At 50.6% G+C, this 17,328-nt stretch overlaps 1 protein-coding gene across 1 annotated transcript in view; it reads right to left on the bottom strand.

Annotated features, from left to right (window-relative positions):
• The window catches only part of HIP1R (huntingtin interacting protein 1 related), a 67,909-nt gene extending 51,995 nt beyond the window's left edge, over window positions 1-15,914 (bottom strand). Inside the window, exon 1 of the mRNA XM_056821836.1 lies at window positions 15,696-15,914. Within this exon, the coding sequence (XP_056677814.1) occupies window positions 15,696-15,788 (93 nt within the window). The 5' untranslated portion in view covers window positions 15,789-15,914. The remainder of the gene's footprint in view (window positions 1-15,695) is intronic.
• Between the last annotated feature and the right edge of the window lie 1,414 nt (window positions 15,915-17,328).

Here is a 17,328-nt window from a genome sequence, read left to right as displayed (position 1 = left end):
GATGGATGGATGGATGGATGGATGGATGGATAGATGGATGGATGGATGGATGGATGATGGATAGATGGATGGATAGACAGATAGATAGACAGATGGATAGATAGATGATGGATGATAGACAGAGGGATAGATAGATAGATGGATAGTTGTGTAGAGGGATGGATGGATGGATAGATAGATGATGGATGGATAGACAGAGGGATAGATAGATAGATAGATGGATAGTTGTGTAGAGGGATGGATGGATGGATGGATGGATAGATGAACCCAAGTCCTTTGACTTTAGAGCCTAGGTTTTTTCCCCCATAACAGGATACCTTCCTCCTTTTTATTTTCTTTCCTTCCTTCCTTTCTCCATCTCTCTCACCCTTCCTTTCTGTCTTAGTAACAACTCTAAGACAAAAGGGCAAGGACTCGGTAATCTGAGGCCAGACTGGAACTCCTGACTACAGGTCTGACTCTCTATTTTGTCACCTAACCACCCCCTCTTTGTCCTACTTAAACCTTCTCCTTCTTATCCCGACTCCCATCTCCCATGATACATAGAGGTTTATGACCATCCTGGGCTGGCAGGTGGTAGACATGTAGTCAGTATCCTCAACAAACCCATTTTGCTGATGAGGAAACTGAGGTACACAGAGGGGAAATGATTTGCCCAGAGTCACATGGTTTACTTGGGCTGCCTCCAGGGTTCTTTGGGATACCAGACAAGGAGGCCATTCTTCCCACAGGTCAGCCAGCCTGGAATGATTCCAGTGGAATGAGATGAATCACACAGACAAACAGGGTGACAGGTTGCTCAGCCTCATTCCTGAATCCAGGTGGCATCACCACCCAGGCCTGTCTAGCTTGGAACCCGCTGCTTGAATCATCTCCAGAGAAGCACACGCCTGGGAGTGCTAGGATTTTATTTTAAATAGCCAACAATAAAATAAAATCCCGAGTAGACTCCATTTCCCTGTATAATCCCTTCCTCTAGCACATCTAAGACAGGGAGGATCCCAACAGAGATAGTGCTGGGCCTGGAGTTAGAAGACCCGAGTGCAAATCCAGTCTTAGACACTTTAGCTATGTGACCTTGGGTAAATCACTGAACCCTCAGTCTGCTTCATCTGTGAAATGGGAATAATAATTTATATTTATAAATAATAATAATATATTTATATTAGTATATATAATATATTATAGTAAAAATAATAATATATATTTATAAATAATAAAATGAAATGGGAATAGCCTCCCTCGAAGGGTTGTTGTAGGGATCAAATGAGATAATTTTTGTGAAGTGCTCTGTAAACCTAAAGCGGTATAGAAATGCTAGTTATTATGATGATTATTATTCTATCCTTCCTATAAGGATTCTGGGGATCTAGGGAACTTCTAAGACTTCAAGAAGAATTCAATTCCTTGGTTTCAGATACTTCCAAGCTGCGTGACCCTGGACAAGTCACTTAACTGCTGCCTTTGAGTTGTTGCTCAGCCAGAAAAATAAGGATTTAAAAGAATAAGACAAAAAAAATTCACTCTCTTTCCATGAAGGGAGCTGCTCAATTAGATTGGAAGCTTCTTTTTTTTTTTATTTTTAAACCCTTACTTTCCACTCTGGATCAATACTGTGTATTGGCTCCAAGGCTGAAGAGCGGTAAGGGCTAGGCAGTGGGGGTCAAGTGACTTGGCCAGGGTCACACAGCTAGGAAGTGTCAGATCAAATTTGAACCCAGGACTTCCCATCTCTAGGCCTGGCTCTCCATCCACTGAGCTACCCAGCTGCCCCCTACCACCTTTTGTTTTTTAAACCCTTTCCTTCTGTCTTAATGTCATTTCTAAGCCAAGGGCCAGGGCTGGGTAAATGGTGCCAGGAAGTGTGAGAGGCCAGATTAGAACCAGGTTCTCCGGACTCCAATCCTGGGGCTTGATCCTTCGTGCTACCTCACTACCCCAGGCTAGGCCACTTTTGGACAGTTCTCATTGTTAGAAAGTCTTTTTTTTAAAAACAATATTTTATTTGATCATTTCCAAACATTATTCATTGGAGACAGATCATTTTCTTTTCCTCCTCCCCCCCCCCCCCATAGCCGACGCAGGATTCCACTGGGTTTCACATGTGTTCTTGATTCGAACCCATTTCCCTGTTGTTGGAATTTGCATTAGAGTGTTCGTTTAGAGTCTCTCCTCAGTCATATCCCCTCCACCCCTGCAGTCAAGCAGTTGCCTTTCCTCGGTGTTTTTACTCCCACAGTTTGTCCTCTGCTTGTGGATAGTGTTTTAGAAAGTTTTTTTTAACACCAAGCCAACCTCTGCTTCCCTGTAAGGCTCAACTCTGTTCCGGCCCCTGGGGCCAAGCTAACCCTTCCTCCAGTCCATTGCCAGAGCGGCTCTCTGTCCAGATTCCAGGGAGGGTATGTTGGGCTTCTCTGTCCTATAATTGGGCAAGATCAGGCTTGATTCTCTCTCCGGCAGCTTAGCCAGTTTCAGACAAAACCGGGGGCCTGAGGCGGAGGCCTCAAGGCAGCGTCAGGGAAGGTGGCATTGCCAGACCTGGCACGATTCTGGAAGGGCCAGATGGCATCTCTGCCAAGGAAGTCACATCCTGTCTTCCCCCCACACCTACCAAGGGGACTTTCCCACCTGGCTATATAGAAGAAAAGCGCTGCTCCCAGCCATGGGGTAGGCCCCAGTTGGGGGTTCCACCCTCCGGGAGAGGGACAGGCACCCAGCTGGCTGTCTGGGTGGGTCCCGGTGCTGAGAGAGCAGCCCTGCATGGAAAGCCTTCCTCTGACACATGGGAGTTGGCATCGGGGTGGAGGTGAATCTTGCCCTTCTCTCTCTACCCGTGAAGTCTGCCCTGGTTTGCCAAGATGTCTGAACACAGCCCGGGGCATCTTGGCTAAGGACTGCCCATGGTGCTGAGATCATATCTGGGAGAGACTCCAGTGATCATCAAGGCCACTCTCCCCATTTCACAGAAGAGTAAACTGAGGCCTGGCGAAGTTCTGTTTCCCCAAGGCAGAAAGAACCAGTACTTGAACCCAGGTCCTGACTCCAAAATAGGAGTTCTCTCTCCTGCCTCGATTTACCTTTTAACATATTCAATATTGTCTATGATCTCTCTCTAGTTCTCAAGGAGAACCGAAGTTCCCTGAGGGCAGGGGATGCTCCTTTTTGCAGCCCTCAGACCCTCAGGAGGCATTCTGAACCTGGGATCCATGAAGAGATTTCAGGGGGCTGCACATCTGAATGGGGAAACACCACCAGCTTTAGTTTTACTGGAGTCAGACTGAAAGGTAGCATTTCCTTCAACCATGAAAGGCAGCAACAAGACAGGATTTCACCAGCTAGATTAAGAACTGTGGGGTGGGCGCCTAACAGATGCTTAGAGGCTCCCTTTCCTTGGTAATAATAACAATCGCTAACATTTATGGAGAGATTGATGGAGAACCAAGCCTGAAGGCAGAAAGGCTCAGCTTCCTTAGTTTAAATCTGCCCCCAGATACCTCCTGGCTGTGTGACCCTGGGCAAGTCACTTTACCCTGTTTATCTCGGTTTCTTCATCTGTCAAATGAGCTGGAGAAGGAAATGGAAAACTAGCTATGTGACTCTGGGCAAGTCACTTCACCCTGTTTGCCTCAGTTTCCTCATCTGTCAAATGAGCTGGAGAAGGAAATGGCAAACCACTCCAGTATCTTTGCCAAGAAAGCCCCCAAAGGGGCCACATAGAATTGGAAATAACTGAAAAACAACTTAACAACAAAATAGAGAGGTTCTTATATGCTGGACATTGTGCTAAGTGATTTATAATTATTATCCATTTGATTCTCACAACAGTCCTAAGAAGTGGGCGCTGTTATTATTCCCATTTTACCAATGAGGAAACTGAGGCAAATAAAAGTTGTGACTTCCCCCAAAGACATAGTGTTTTCTGAGGTAGGATTTGAACTCAGATCTTCCCAACTGACGTCCAACATTCTAGCAGCTGCCCATAATACACTCTGTGGAGGTCATTATATCAGAGAGCTTTGCTCAATTAAAAAAAAAAAAGTAAATATGAGAGGGGAAGGGGGTGGGGGGGAGATTGGCAAATAGTGGTGGTTCACGTGGGGCACCCTGCTCCTCTTCGGGTCTGGCTGGCTGCCTTCCTTCCTCTCTCCCATTGTTTCCTAAGCCCTTCAGCTAGAGCACCCATAAATGTTAGTTAATCTTTGACCAGATTTCTGCTCCAGCAACCATCAGAGTGAAAGTGTCACTGGCAGGGCAAGGCAGACCCATGAACCACCAGGGCCTGTCCCCACTATTCCAGGGGAAAGAGAGAACAAAAATCAGAATCTTTTAGATGTATAATGAATGCTTTGTGGTTACAAAGTGATTCACGTAATCTCAGTTCCTTTTCACAACAACCTTCTGAGGAAGGAGGAAAAGCAGAGAGTATCCCCATTTTGCAGATGAGAAAATTGAGGCTTGTGGGGGGAAGAGAGAGACAAAAGAGAAGGAAAAGGAAAAGAGAAAGAATGGGAGAAAAAGAAAGAATGAGAAAGAGAGAGGGAAGAAGAAGAAAAGAGAGAGCTACAAAAGAGAAGGAAAAGGAAGAGAGAAAGAAGGAAAACAAAGAATGAGAAAGGCAGAGAGAGGGAAGAAGAGGAAAAGAGAGAACTACAAAAGAGAAGGAAAAGGAAGAGAGAAAAAAGGAAAACAAAGAATGAGAAAGGCAGAGAGAGGGAAGAAGAGGAAAAGAGAGAACTACAAAAGAGAAGGAAAAGGAAGAGAAAGAATGAGAAAGGCAGAGAGAGGGAAGAAGAAGAAAAGAGAGAGCTACAAAAGAGAAGGAAAAGGAAGAGAGAAAGAAGGAAAACAAAGAATGAGAAAGGCAGAGAGAGGGAAGAAGAAGAAAAGAGAGAGCTACAAAAGAGAAGGAAAAGGAAGAGAGAAAGAAGGAAAACAAAGAATGAGAAAGGCAGAGAGAGGGAAGAAGAAGAAAAGAGAGAGCTACAAAAGAGAAGGAAAAGGAAGAGAGAAAGAAGGAAAACAAAGAATGAGAAAGGCAGAGAGAGGGAAGAAGAGGAAAAGAGAGAGCTACAAAAGTTGCTCCTCCAAGGGTTGGTCGGAGTAGGGTGCCATTGACACAGGCTCCTTCCTGGTTCCCAGACAATGCAGGGAGATGACCTGAAGGGGCAGGGGGGGTCCCAATCATGGCTCTGCCATGTCACCCCTGTGCAAATGTGGGTGATTAGCAGGGGGAGGGGGCTCGAGAGGCCTTTCTATCTTTTGTGTTCCTCCATTTCACAGATAAGAAAACTAGCTGAAGGAGGTTAAGAAATTGGCCCAAATCTGCCCCAAGGTAGATAGAAAGTGGCAGGCATGAGATTTGAATTCATGCCAGGGGCCTGCAAATCCATTTCTTTTCCCCTGGGCTCTCTGGGCCTCAGTTTCCTCATCTGTGAAATGAGGGACCGGGCCAGATGACAGCCAAGGCCCCGTCCCTCTCTTATCTGGGATCCCTTCTGCTTGGCTAGCAAGAAAGAGAGCTCAGCCCCAAGCCAAGGAATCCGTGACCCCAAGTGCTCTTACGGTGTTCCTAGCATACAGTAAGAGCTTAATAAATGCTTGTTGGCCATCTATACCCTTCTATAACCAAAGGAAATTGCTAAAACTCCTTCTTGAAGGAAGGATTCTCTGAAGAATCTGATTGTTCATAAACAGCTGTGCCAGTAAGATCATTCACACATACGTCCCATCCCCATCAGCCTAGTTTGGTTAGATCTGATGCAAAAGCCACAGAGCATTTCCTAATGACTGTATTCTATCAGCCATCCCTTGAATTCTGACTCTGAGAGGTGGTCTTTGTCAGAATATGCTTGTCCATGTCATATCTATCTCCCACCATTGTGCCTTTGCATGAGCTGTGCCCTCTGCCAGGAATGCCCTCCTATCTTACCTCCATGTTTTAGCATCCTTCAAACTCCTTTAGCTCCCTTCAAAGCACCATTCAGGTGCCACATAAGTTTTCCTGATCCCACCTTTGGAAATCACTTATCCTTATGTACATGGAGTCAGTCCCTCATTTCACAGATGAGGAAACTGAGACCCAGAGAGGCATGCTCTCTCTCCCCCTTTGGATTCATGCTCCTTGAAGAGACTTTCATCTTTCTCTCCCTTGCACCTAGCAGAGGACCTAACATGGAGCAAATGATGAACATACACTTGTAAATTGAATTAAATCCCATGGGGAAACTGAGGCTGGAATAAGCAAAGGCCTTGCATCAGAGCTGAGTCTCTAAATTATCCCTCCCAGAGCCATGGCAGAGGGAGGGGAGAAGCTGGCATCACCTCCCTGATCTTGGACTGAGCTCCCTGGTGATAGGCACATGCCAGGGCCCGGCTGCAGGCACCTAGTGGGGCACTCTCACTTCTACTCTGAAACTGCATGATCACACCAAGGGGACTGGAAGGGCAGAGCAGAGCAGGTTTTCTGGGAACTCACCTGAGTATTATATACACAGAGATAAACCCACCCCAGATCAACAGACACGTGGTTCAGCTCCCTGTCCCACCCCCAGCCTGCAACCTTCACAAGCCCCAGCAACCCAGAGAGAGAGGGGGGGAGAGAGAGAGAGAGAGAGAGAGAGAGAGGGAGGGAGAGAGAGAGAGGGGGGGGGAGAGAGAGAGAGAGAGAGAGAGAGAGAGAGAGAGAGAGGGAGGGAGGGAGAGGGAGAGGGAGAGGGGGAAGGGGAGGGAGAGGGGGAGGGAGAGGGAGAGGGAGAGGGAGAGGGAGAGGGAGAAGGAGAGGGAGAGAGAGGGAGAGAGAGAGAACCAGAGAACCAGGGAGAGAGAGAGAAAGGGAGGGAAGGAGGCAGAGAGGAGAGAGACAGACAGAGACAGAGAGGGAGACAGAGAGAGGAGAGGGAGAGAAAGAAGGAGAGAGGGAGAGGGAGAGAGAGGAGAGAGAGGGAGACCCAGAGTGAGGGAGAAGGAGAGAGAGGAGAAAGAGAGAGAAACAGAGAGAGACAGAGACAGAGACAGAGAGGGGGAGAGAGACAGAGACAGAGAGGTGACTCCCAGCACTCCCTCCCCCACAGCTGAGGACTGACCCCAAAGCTTCCTATTTCTGCAGCTTATCAGCATCTGAGATGGGTACATCAAAAAGGCTGCCCTGGCTAGAAACCCTACACCACGGCGCTCCCACCTCCGCCAGCCCAAAAGAAGAGAGAAAGGGAGGCCAGCTAGCAGCTGAGCGTCTAATAATAATAACCCTTGAAATAGCACTCAGGGTTTACCAGGCACTCGAAACACTCACCTGGAAACACTGAAAAGAGGACGCAGAAGGAAAGGGGAGGCCACAGAAGTATCTTCTAGAAAGAAGGAAAAACCAGAATGTGTGTGTGTGTGTGTACAGAAGGATGGGCAGATGCAAAGATATGTGGCTTTCGGTCTAGATGGATGGATGGACGGATGGACGGATGGATGGACGGATGGATGGACGGATGGATGGATGAATGGATGAATGGACGGACGGACGGACGGATGGATGGACGGATGTACAGATGGATGGATGAATGGATGGATGGACGGACGTACGGATGGATGGATGAATGGATGAATGGACGGACGGACGGACGGATGGATGGATGGATGGGTGGACAGATAGATGGATCAATGGATGGATCCACAGACAGAGGCCAACAGAGAGGTGGATGGGTAGATACATGGATAAACAGGTCAACAAACAGAGAGGTGGATGGGTAGATGGATGGACAGGCAGATGTTCTATTGATTAATATATGTACACACAGGGACAGACACTCAGTCCTCCAGGCTTCCTCCCAGCAATTCAATCTGGGAGTTCATCTGATATTCCTGGGAGCAAGGCCATTAAACATTAACCACTCACGAAGCCTCGCTCCCACAGCCCCTCACCCATCCATCTTGGAAAGCTGAAAATGGAAGCGGCCTCCGTTCTGGGCCAGGACACCACTGGGGAAGCGGGGCGTAAGGAGGGGTTCTCGCTGGCGCTCCACGGGAGGGACAGACGGCGTGGAAACTTCTTTAGCCCGGGGAGAAAAGTGATATGCAGGCAACTGTCTCATCCCTCCGTTCCCAAAGTCCCTAGAGGCCCAGCCGGGGGAAAAAACCCCAAACCCACCGCCCCGGCTCCTTGTCACCAGACTGGCCGTCTAGGGCGATCGTATTTCACTGGCTCCTTCCTCCTTCTCCCCAGCCCAGCTCCATTTGAGGGAAGCTTCTATGGCTTAAGACATTGCTGGAATAAGATCAAGGTGACTTGGCTTAAATTCCATCTCTTCAACCCAGAAATTGAACCCCTTTATCCAAGGCAGACGGATGGAAAGAATGCTAGACCTGGAGCGGAGCTCTAAATAGGTTCTAAGCCCTATTTGTGTGACCCTGGACGAGTCATTTACCCTTTCAAAACCTCAGTTTGTTCATTTGTAAAATGGGGACAATCCCTTGCGCTGATGACAGAGGACCCAGGTTGGATGGTTATATTAATGCCAGCACTACACAGGGCTGACCCTTCTCAAGGGTTTGAAGGTTGGCAGAGAGGAGCCTCGCAACAACACTGGCTGGGACCCAGAAGTCATTCCCTCCACCATGCCCCTTAGCAGCCTCGCACCCAGGGCCCAGAGAACACCTGGGTCCAGAATCCACTGCCAGATTCACCTTGGACCTGCACCCTCAATAACATCTGCTCTCCAGAGCGGGATCAAACACTGATGACACAAACCTAGCCTGTGAATGCAAAGCCAGTCGGATCCTCTCCTGTTTTACTAATGGGGAAACTGAGGCCCAGGGGAGAAATGATTTGTCTGTGGTGTCAATCCGACTTAAAGCAGTGGGAGGTGTTTCTCCACTCTGTACATACTGTGGGAGTGGGTGCCTCCTGACCGCCTGTTACTGTCCTTGTATTCAAAGCCCTCAGCACAGTAGGGCCAGCACTTAATCAATGTTTGCTGATTGACTTATAGATTCTTTACTGAGGGGGGGAGGGGTCTATGGGTATAGAACAGTGAAGGCGGGTTTGCTGAACTGCTTTTTTTCTCCCTTTGCTTCATTATATATTAATATAATTATATATAAATAATATCTAATATCATAGAAACAATATGTAAATATATAATAAATAAATATATAACATAATATAGAAATATATGATAGAAATGAATATAATAAAATGATATATTATACGATACGTAAACATATACTATAAATATATAATATAATGGCATAGATATATGATATAATAAACATATTATATGATATATAAATATATTATATAAATAAATATATGATCCAAGAAATAAATAAATAAATATATAAATAAAATTCTATAGATATATAACCAGGCATGGTTCCCTGGAGAGGGGAAGGGGAAAGTATTTATTTGGAAATAAAGGTGCTATCAATTAAAAAAATTGTTTAAAGAATATGGCCGAGGGCAACTGGGTGGCTCAGTGGATGGAGAGCCAGGCCTGGAGATGGGAGGTCCTGGGTTCAAATCTGGCCTCAGACACGTTCCAGCTGTGTGACCCTGGGCAAGTCACTTGACCCCCATTGCCTATATCCCTTACTGCTCTTCCGCCTTGGAATTAATACACAGTATCCATTCTAAGGGGGAAGATGAGGGTTTAAAAAAATAGAATAAGCCCGGCCACACAGCAGCAGGTCCTGAGGATGCTGTCCACAGAGAAGCCCTAGAGTTTGGGAGCTCTGTTCAGCCATGTTTCAGTCATGCCCAACTTTTTCTGACCCATTTGAAGTTTTCTTGGCAGAGATCCTGGAGCAGGTCATCATTACCTTCTCCGGCTCATTTTACAGATGTGGAGACTGAGGCAACCAGGGGGGAAGTGACTCCCTCCGGGTCCCCCCGCCAGGAAGTCCTGGAGGCCAGATCTGAACTCAGGAAGAAGAGCCTTCCTGACTCCAGGCCCAGTGCTCTGTCCACTGTACCATCTCCAGTGGGGCTAAAACCAATCCGATGTCAGCCGAAGTCCCGCACCAATACGGTGAAAAGGAGGAGCAGAGAACCAATGGATGAAGCACCCCCGGTGAGAAAAATGGAGCAGGCTAAAGGTTCGGGGCTGATCCATACAGGGATCAGTGCCTGAATGGCCGCTGAGGTTCCAGCCTAACATAGATTCAATCTCGAAAAATTCAAAGGTAGGATTTGAACCAAGGACCGTCCGAAGCTCTGCCCAACGAGCACCGCTGCTCCCCTCAGAAATGAACGTTCTATAGGACATCGTTGTCTAATTTCTTATAAACATGCCTTTTTTTCTCCTCCAAACCCTAATCTGTCTTAGAACTGATTCTGAGGCTCAGCTCCGAGGAAGGAAAACAGTTCGGGCCAGGTAAGTGACTGGCCCAGGGTCACCCTGCTCGGAAGTGACTGAGGCCAGATGGGAACCCAGGAGTTCCTGTCTCCAGACCTGGCTCCATCCACCGAGCCACCCCGCTGCCCCAACAAGAAACATTCCTCTGGGTGCCTCCTGCGTCTCAGGCCCTGGAACTTCCTCTGGTACCTTTAAAGGGCTGGAATGAAAAAGCCACATTCAGTTTTTATGAACTGGCAGTCAGGGCCCGGAACATGCAGGACTCAGAAGGTTAATGAATGAATAATTTGCGAGGCCATTTCTGGGCGGGTGATTCTCCCAGCTCCTGGGGGGGGGGGGGCGGTGGCGTCCCAAGGTTCCGCACGGAGGGAGGGGGCGGACCCCACTGCATTTTTCTCCTTTCAAAGGGAAAACGGGGGTGCGCGCTGCTTGTAAGGACTTGCTTCTACAACAGCCAAAGAAGTCGGAGGCCTGGCTCCCTGCATCCTGCAAGCCTGGGACGCCGCTGTCCGCAGGTGCCTTTGACGGAGGAACATTTCAGTTGAGAATGAAGAGGTGATCGGTCCTTCCAGGCACGTCTTTGGGACCCTATTGGGGGGCTTCTTGGTAAAGATACTGGAGTGGTTTGCCATTTCCTTTGCCAGCCCATTTTACAGATGAGGAAACTGAGGCCAACAGGATGACGTGACTTGCCCAAGGTCACACAGCTAGTCTGAGGCTGGATTTGAACTCTTCCCCGCTCAAAGGGACAGTAGCTTTAAGGGGTGACTTGGTCAGACAAACACAAATTCAGCTCCAGAAAATGTATTAAGTGCATGCTGTGTGCCAGGCACTGTACTAGACAAAACCAGAAAACTTACGTTCTGCTCTGGGGGACAGGACAAGGCAGCTGCACAAATGGAAGTGGGGGGGGGGGGGACACAAGATAATATTGGTAAAGCACTTAGCATGGCCCCTTTCATACAGTAGGTACTTAATAAGTGCTTGTTCCCTTCCCGCTCCCTTCTGGACCCGGGTTTGAATCTGTGGGACTTCACTTGACCATCTCTGGCCTCAGTTTCCTCATCTGTAAAAGGAGTACGTTGGCCTAGATGGCTTCTGAGGTCTCTTTCCAGCCTCAGGGAAATAAATGGAATGTACAGCCGGGCTCACAGGATGGGGGGACCTCAGCGATGGCCAGGGTCGACGTCACGGTGACGGGATGAAGGCCCTTCTGCTCAAGGCCACAAAGTAGTGCGAAGTAGAAATAAAGTCGTTTTTTGGAGGTCAGGAAAGCCTCCACCAGGCGCTGCGCCTCCGAGAAGCTGAGGGCACCCAAAATTCGAGGAGTGGGCATTCAAGGCCAAGAGGGACATACAGAGACCAATGAGTGCGCTGAACAAAAAGGAGGCAAGGCACTTTGGGGTGGATTCTAATTCTGGCTTTGGTAGTCACTTGAACAGGCCTCATCCTTTCCTGGGGCCTCAGTTTCCCCCTCTGTAAAATGAGGGAGCCAGAGCCTCGCTACAGCTGAGGTCCCTTCTCACTCTGCCTCAGTCATTCTTGTACCTCATCATCTTATTTTGCCTCCCCCTACAAAGAGACACATTGTCTGCCTGATAGAATGGGATCTCCTTGAGGACAGGGATGGTTTCCTCTTTGTCTCTGCATCCTCAGTGACCAGCCCTGACCCTGGCACGGCAGACAGAGAAAGCCGGGAAGACCAGGGCTGGACGCCACCCTCCGAACCCATCCTGGCTGAGTGCTTCCGGGTGATAACCTGCATTGTTGTTTAGGGTTCGGTCATGCCCAACTCTTCGTGATCCCACGGACCACTGCCATCCATGGGGTTTTCTTGGCAAGGATACTGGAAGGGTTTGCCCTTTCCTTCTCCAGTGGGAAGTGTCTAGGGTCGGATTGGAACTCAGACCTCACCTGACTTCAGATCAGGCCCTCTGTCTCTCCCCTGAGCCACCTAGCTGCCTCTAGGGCATTAGGAGAGGGAATTTCCGCATCTCAGAATTCCCTAAAACCATGAAATGCCAGTCCTGGTCCCTGTGAAGGGCCCAGCACAGAGAATGAATGAGAAGGCACTCAGGACGTTTTTAGTCAAGTTCTAGGGGTATAGACAGTGAAGGCCGACAATCCCTGCTCTCGGGGGGCTCCCATCTAATTGAGGACGCTGCCTGGGACACTTTGGGCCCCTCCAAAAGCTCGTTAACCCAGTGACTCAGGACCCACGGGGCTGGGGACAGGGCCTGGCCGACAGCAGGTGCTCAATAAATGCCTGGAGATGGATGGATCCTATTATTGGGGGTAGATTCTCAGGAAAGGGTCAGGGCAGCCCCTCCATCCCCGAACTGTTGAAATAAGCAGAACTCTCCTCGCCTGGAAGGCTCCGGGGAAGCCGCACGGGGCCGGAAGTGTTGTGAGAGGGAATAGGTATTTAATGACGGGGTGTGCACATGTTTGTATTTGGGCCAGAGCTCAGGCAAACAAGTCTGACCACATACATGAAACTTTTCACCTTGGCACTGACGAGCTCATAGGCCTCTCTGGCAAACTCCAGGCCTGAGAGAAGGAAACGAGGTGTTTCCGCTAAGGAAATGGGGTCCTTCCATGAGAATCAGAGACTTGGGGGTGGGAGGGGGAGATGGGGAGAAAAGTCTCTGAAATTCCTTGTGATCCAACCTTGGAAAAAGGCTCCCGTCTTCTCTTTCCATAGCCAAACCCCCAATTCTACATTGGAGAAGGGATGAGAGGGAGTGTGGGGTAGTGCATAGAGCCAGTGGGTTTGAAGGCGGGCAGACCTGGGTTCCAAACGTCCCTCACACTTATTACAAGCAAGCCTTCTTCTTTCTCAGCTGTAGAATGGGTGTCATCATCCCTGTCCCACCTGCCTCCCCAAGGGTAGTTAAAAGAGTTAAAAAGGAGGGGAGGGAAAGAATATGAATCAAGGAACCATGGAAAAATATTCTAAAGTAATTTAAAATTTTTTTAAGAGTTAAAAAGGGCTCAGTGAGACCTTTTGAGTCTGGCAGCCCAGACCTGACCAAGAATCCCCTCCATTATATCCCTGGTTAGAGGCTGGCCAGCCTTGCTGGAAGGCCTCCAGGGAAAGAGAAACCATTCCGCCTCCTAAAGGTAACATATCCTACTCTGGGCCAGTTCTTATTGTTCGGTTTTTCCTGACATCACATCTAAAATCTGTCACTTCCACCCATTCGTTGCTCCCAGTCCTTCCTTTTGGGGCCAAAAGGAACAATTCTGATCCTCCTTCTACAATACAACTGTCACAGGATTCCTTCCTACCTCTGAGGCTTCCTGACTGGGTGCCTGTGGGCAAGTCTCTGAACTTTTCAGGGCCTCAGTCTTCTCACCTGCCAAATAAGGGCTTGGAATAGATGGCAGCTGAAGCCTCTTCTGGTTCTCTATCTTTAATCCTAAATCCCAGAACCCTGCTGGACCTCATGTGCCACAAACCACAAGGAAGCTTTTGTCCTGGGATCATAGGACACATGGGGGGGGGGGTAAGGTGGAAAGACAGGAAGGGAACACATTGGGATTTTATATTTGGTGCCAGAGGCAATAATTCTTAGTTTGGAGACCTGGGCCTCCTCCTCTACAAAACAAGGGGTATGGGGCAAGTAAGTGGGCAGAGCCAGGCCTAGAGATGGGAAGTCCTAGGTTCAAATCTGACCTCTGATATTTCCTGGCTGTGTGGCCCTGGACAGGTCACTTGACCCCAATTGCCTAGTCTTTACTGCTCTTCTGCCTTGGAACAGATACTTAATACTGAGAATAAGACAAAAGGTAAGGTTGTTTTTTTTTTTAAAGAAAGGTCTGAATTAGATGCAACAGAGGTCTCTTCCAACCCTTAACAAATCTAAATCTAGCCTCTCTGGGTCTGAAAAATGTAGAATGAGGGGATTGGCCCAGATCTGATCTCATTTAGATCTAGGTCTGGGATCCTCTAAGGCAGGGGGTAGCCAAGGGACGGTGAGCCAGGAAAGCATCCTGGATGTTCTGGACAGCCCCTCCTGCCCTTCCTGGCCCATCTGGGGGAGAAAGGCACACTATTTGAGGGGCTTAAGTGAAATCACTACAGCAAATCCCTTTTGCAAATTTGAAAGCACTATGCAAATATCAGCTACTAGAGGCCAGAGGAATCTGTGGTCCAGAAGGGCAGAAGCCCTGTGGATGGAGCACCTGGGCCAGGCCCTCCCCCTTCCCCACCCCGGGGTGCCAGGAGCTCAGTCTTCTGACATCAGATGGCAGAGCCCCAAATGGGCTTCCGTGTTTACTTAAGCCAAGAAGCCTTCTTTGGACAGTTCTTTTTTCTGGATAAGCTTTGGGCTAGGAGAGGAAGAGGAGTAAGGGCTCAGAGACCTATCAGGGACCACAGGGTGACATCCCAACTCTACCAGGCCCCTTCTTCCTCCTCCAGATCAGCCTGGGTCTCACACACAGGCCCCTGACCAGAAAGGGGCACCCAGACACAACCAGCCGCCTGCACAGGGCTGACTATTTACATAGGAACACGCCTACTGAGATCCCCATATAGAACGACAAGGACAGGGAGCTGCCTGGCCAGGGGAACGTCTCCACACAGGCACTCCAAGTACCACAAAGATACAGACGTGCCTCTGGGTGGGTACACATTTACGAAGGGAAACCCACACTGAGCAGCATTCATAAGCTCGGCTCCACGGCTGTCCGGGCAGGTCTGCCCATTTCCACATGGCCTCGGCCACAACCATGAGGAGAACCACCTCCGAGCTCGGACCCGCTACCCACACCGCTGTCCATGTTAGGGAAGGAAAGCAGCCGGGGAGTCACAGCCTCGAACCCAGGGGGCCCGGCGGCCCCGACGCGTCCAGTCGGGCACACATCCGTGGGAAATCAGAAATGACATCCAGTCACATGGGCACGATCCCCCCGCGTGGTGAGGGAGACAGGGGGCGGGCAGAGTGCCAGGCTGGGAGCCCCTCGGACAAATGCCCTCCCCTTTGTGGGCCTCAGTTTCCTACTTTGTAAAAGGAGAGCGCCGGCCTGGCTGCCCTCCAAGATCCCTTGCGGCTCTGAAGCCCGCGATCCCTGGGCGCACAGAGACATCGGGGGCAGTCAGGAAGGGGAGCCCAGGCGCGTCGGGCACCACGCAGAGGGCGCGGCGAGAGCCTCCAGCCCCAGGGATGCGTCCTAAGGAGTAGGAGCGCGCCGGGGTCCCAGGCTCGGTCCACGTTCCCCTCGCCGCCCTGGCCCGGCCCGGCCCCGCCGACCGGCGCTGCGCACTGCGCTCCGGATGCGCGGCCGCGGCCAGAGCGCGCGCAGGGCTGCGCTCCGAGCACTCCCTCCCGGCCTGGCCCTTGTCCTTGCCTGTGTTTTGTCGAACTGCTCCCGCTCCGCTTCCAAGCTGTGGCCCGGCCTGCGGCTCAGGACCCGCGCCGGCACGTTCTTGATCGTGTTCATCCTGCCGCCGTCGCCGCCCGGAACGGCCCGTCCGCCCCGGCCCTGGAGCCCAGCGCGACTGAAGCAGCGCGTCACCAGCACGGCCCGGAGCACGGCCCCCGCGCCGGCCACGCCTCCCCAGGCTCCGCCCCCGTCTCTCCTCCCCCACCAGCATCACGCCCCTCCTTCCCCGGCTCCGCGAGGAAAGGCTGGCCCGCCCCACACCTGGTGACGCGAAGCTCCTCCCACTCCCGCCTCTCCCTCCGCCCGTACCTTCCATCCTGTCCCGCCCCGCCCCCGACAACCTCCAAGGCCTTCCCCGGCCCCTGGCGTCTTCCTGCCCATCCCTGCTTCCCGGAGATGGAGGCCGGCTAACAGGAGTGCCCCGGCTCCTCGCCTCCTTCTCCAAAGGTCAAAGAACTTCAGTCCCGACCGTAACTCCTTCCTGCACCTGCTCGCTCCCTCCCTCGGCTCAGCTCTCCGGCATCTGCCACTTCCATTGGCTCCTCGTCTGTTTGCCCGGTCGGAGCTCGCCTATCCCTCGGACTTTTAGAAAAGGCTCTCCTCCATTCTTCGGGCCCCTCTGCTTCCCCCGCTCCTCCTTCCAGCCCAGCACGAGCCTCATACGGCCTCGCCCGGCTCCTGGTGGAGCGTTCTTCCGCCTTCCGAGGCCTCTCCCCCCCAAGCCTCGGGAGTCTTCTGGGCCCCATGTGGGCTTTCCTTGGCAAAGGTCCTGGACTGGTTGGGCATCTCCTTCTCCAGCTCATGGGACCGATGAGGAAACTGAGGCAACGGCAGTCAAGTGACTTGCCCAGGGTCACACAGCTGGGAAGTGTCTGAGGCCAGACTTGAATGGAGAAGATGAATCTTTCTGACTCCATGCCCAGCGCTCTGTCCCCTGCACCACCCCCCGCGGCAGTTATATGTTCTATTTCCATCAAGTTGACTTTAGACCAGAGGAAACATAGGGGAAGAGCTAGAGTTCTGTTTCTGAAGCTAGGATGACTGAGGTTCAAGTCCCCCCTTTAACCTTTGGGGTCTTTGGCAAGTCTCTCAGGCTAGAAGCTGCATGGGTAGAAGGGAATTTCCTCACCTGGGACTTCCCAACGAATTCTAGGTCCAGTCCCCACACAGTTGTGATTTGGGGCAAATCTGCTGAAAAGAGGCTCTCTTGGGTTAGAAGTTGTATGGGGAGGGGCAGCTAGGGGGCTCAGTGGACAGAGATGGAGGTCCTGGATTCAAATCTGACCCCAGACACTTCCTAGCTGTGTGACCCTGGGCAAGTCACTTAACTCCCATGGCCTAGCCCTTAGTGCTCTTCTGCCTTGGAACCAATATTTAGCATTGATTCTAAGATAGAAAGTAAGAGTCTAAAAAAAAAAAAGAAGTTGCATGGGAGAAGAGAATTTCCTCACCTGGGAGTTCCCAACACATTCAAGGTCAGTCCCTTCTGGAGCTGGTATCTGGGTTCAGTGACTCGTAGGCCCTCCCACTTTCACATTCTCCCCCTCCAATCCCAATAATCTCTCATCCTAGTCCAGCAAACCCATTCCTGACTAGT

This window comes from Monodelphis domestica, chromosome 3 (genome assembly GCF_027887165.1).
Source record: "Monodelphis domestica isolate mMonDom1 chromosome 3, mMonDom1.pri, whole genome shotgun sequence".
In the NCBI taxonomy this organism is placed as follows: Eukaryota; Metazoa; Chordata; class Mammalia; order Didelphimorphia; family Didelphidae; genus Monodelphis; species Monodelphis domestica.
The sequence above is the reverse complement of the archived record's forward strand: the minus strand, read 5'-3'. Positions and strand labels throughout refer to the sequence as shown.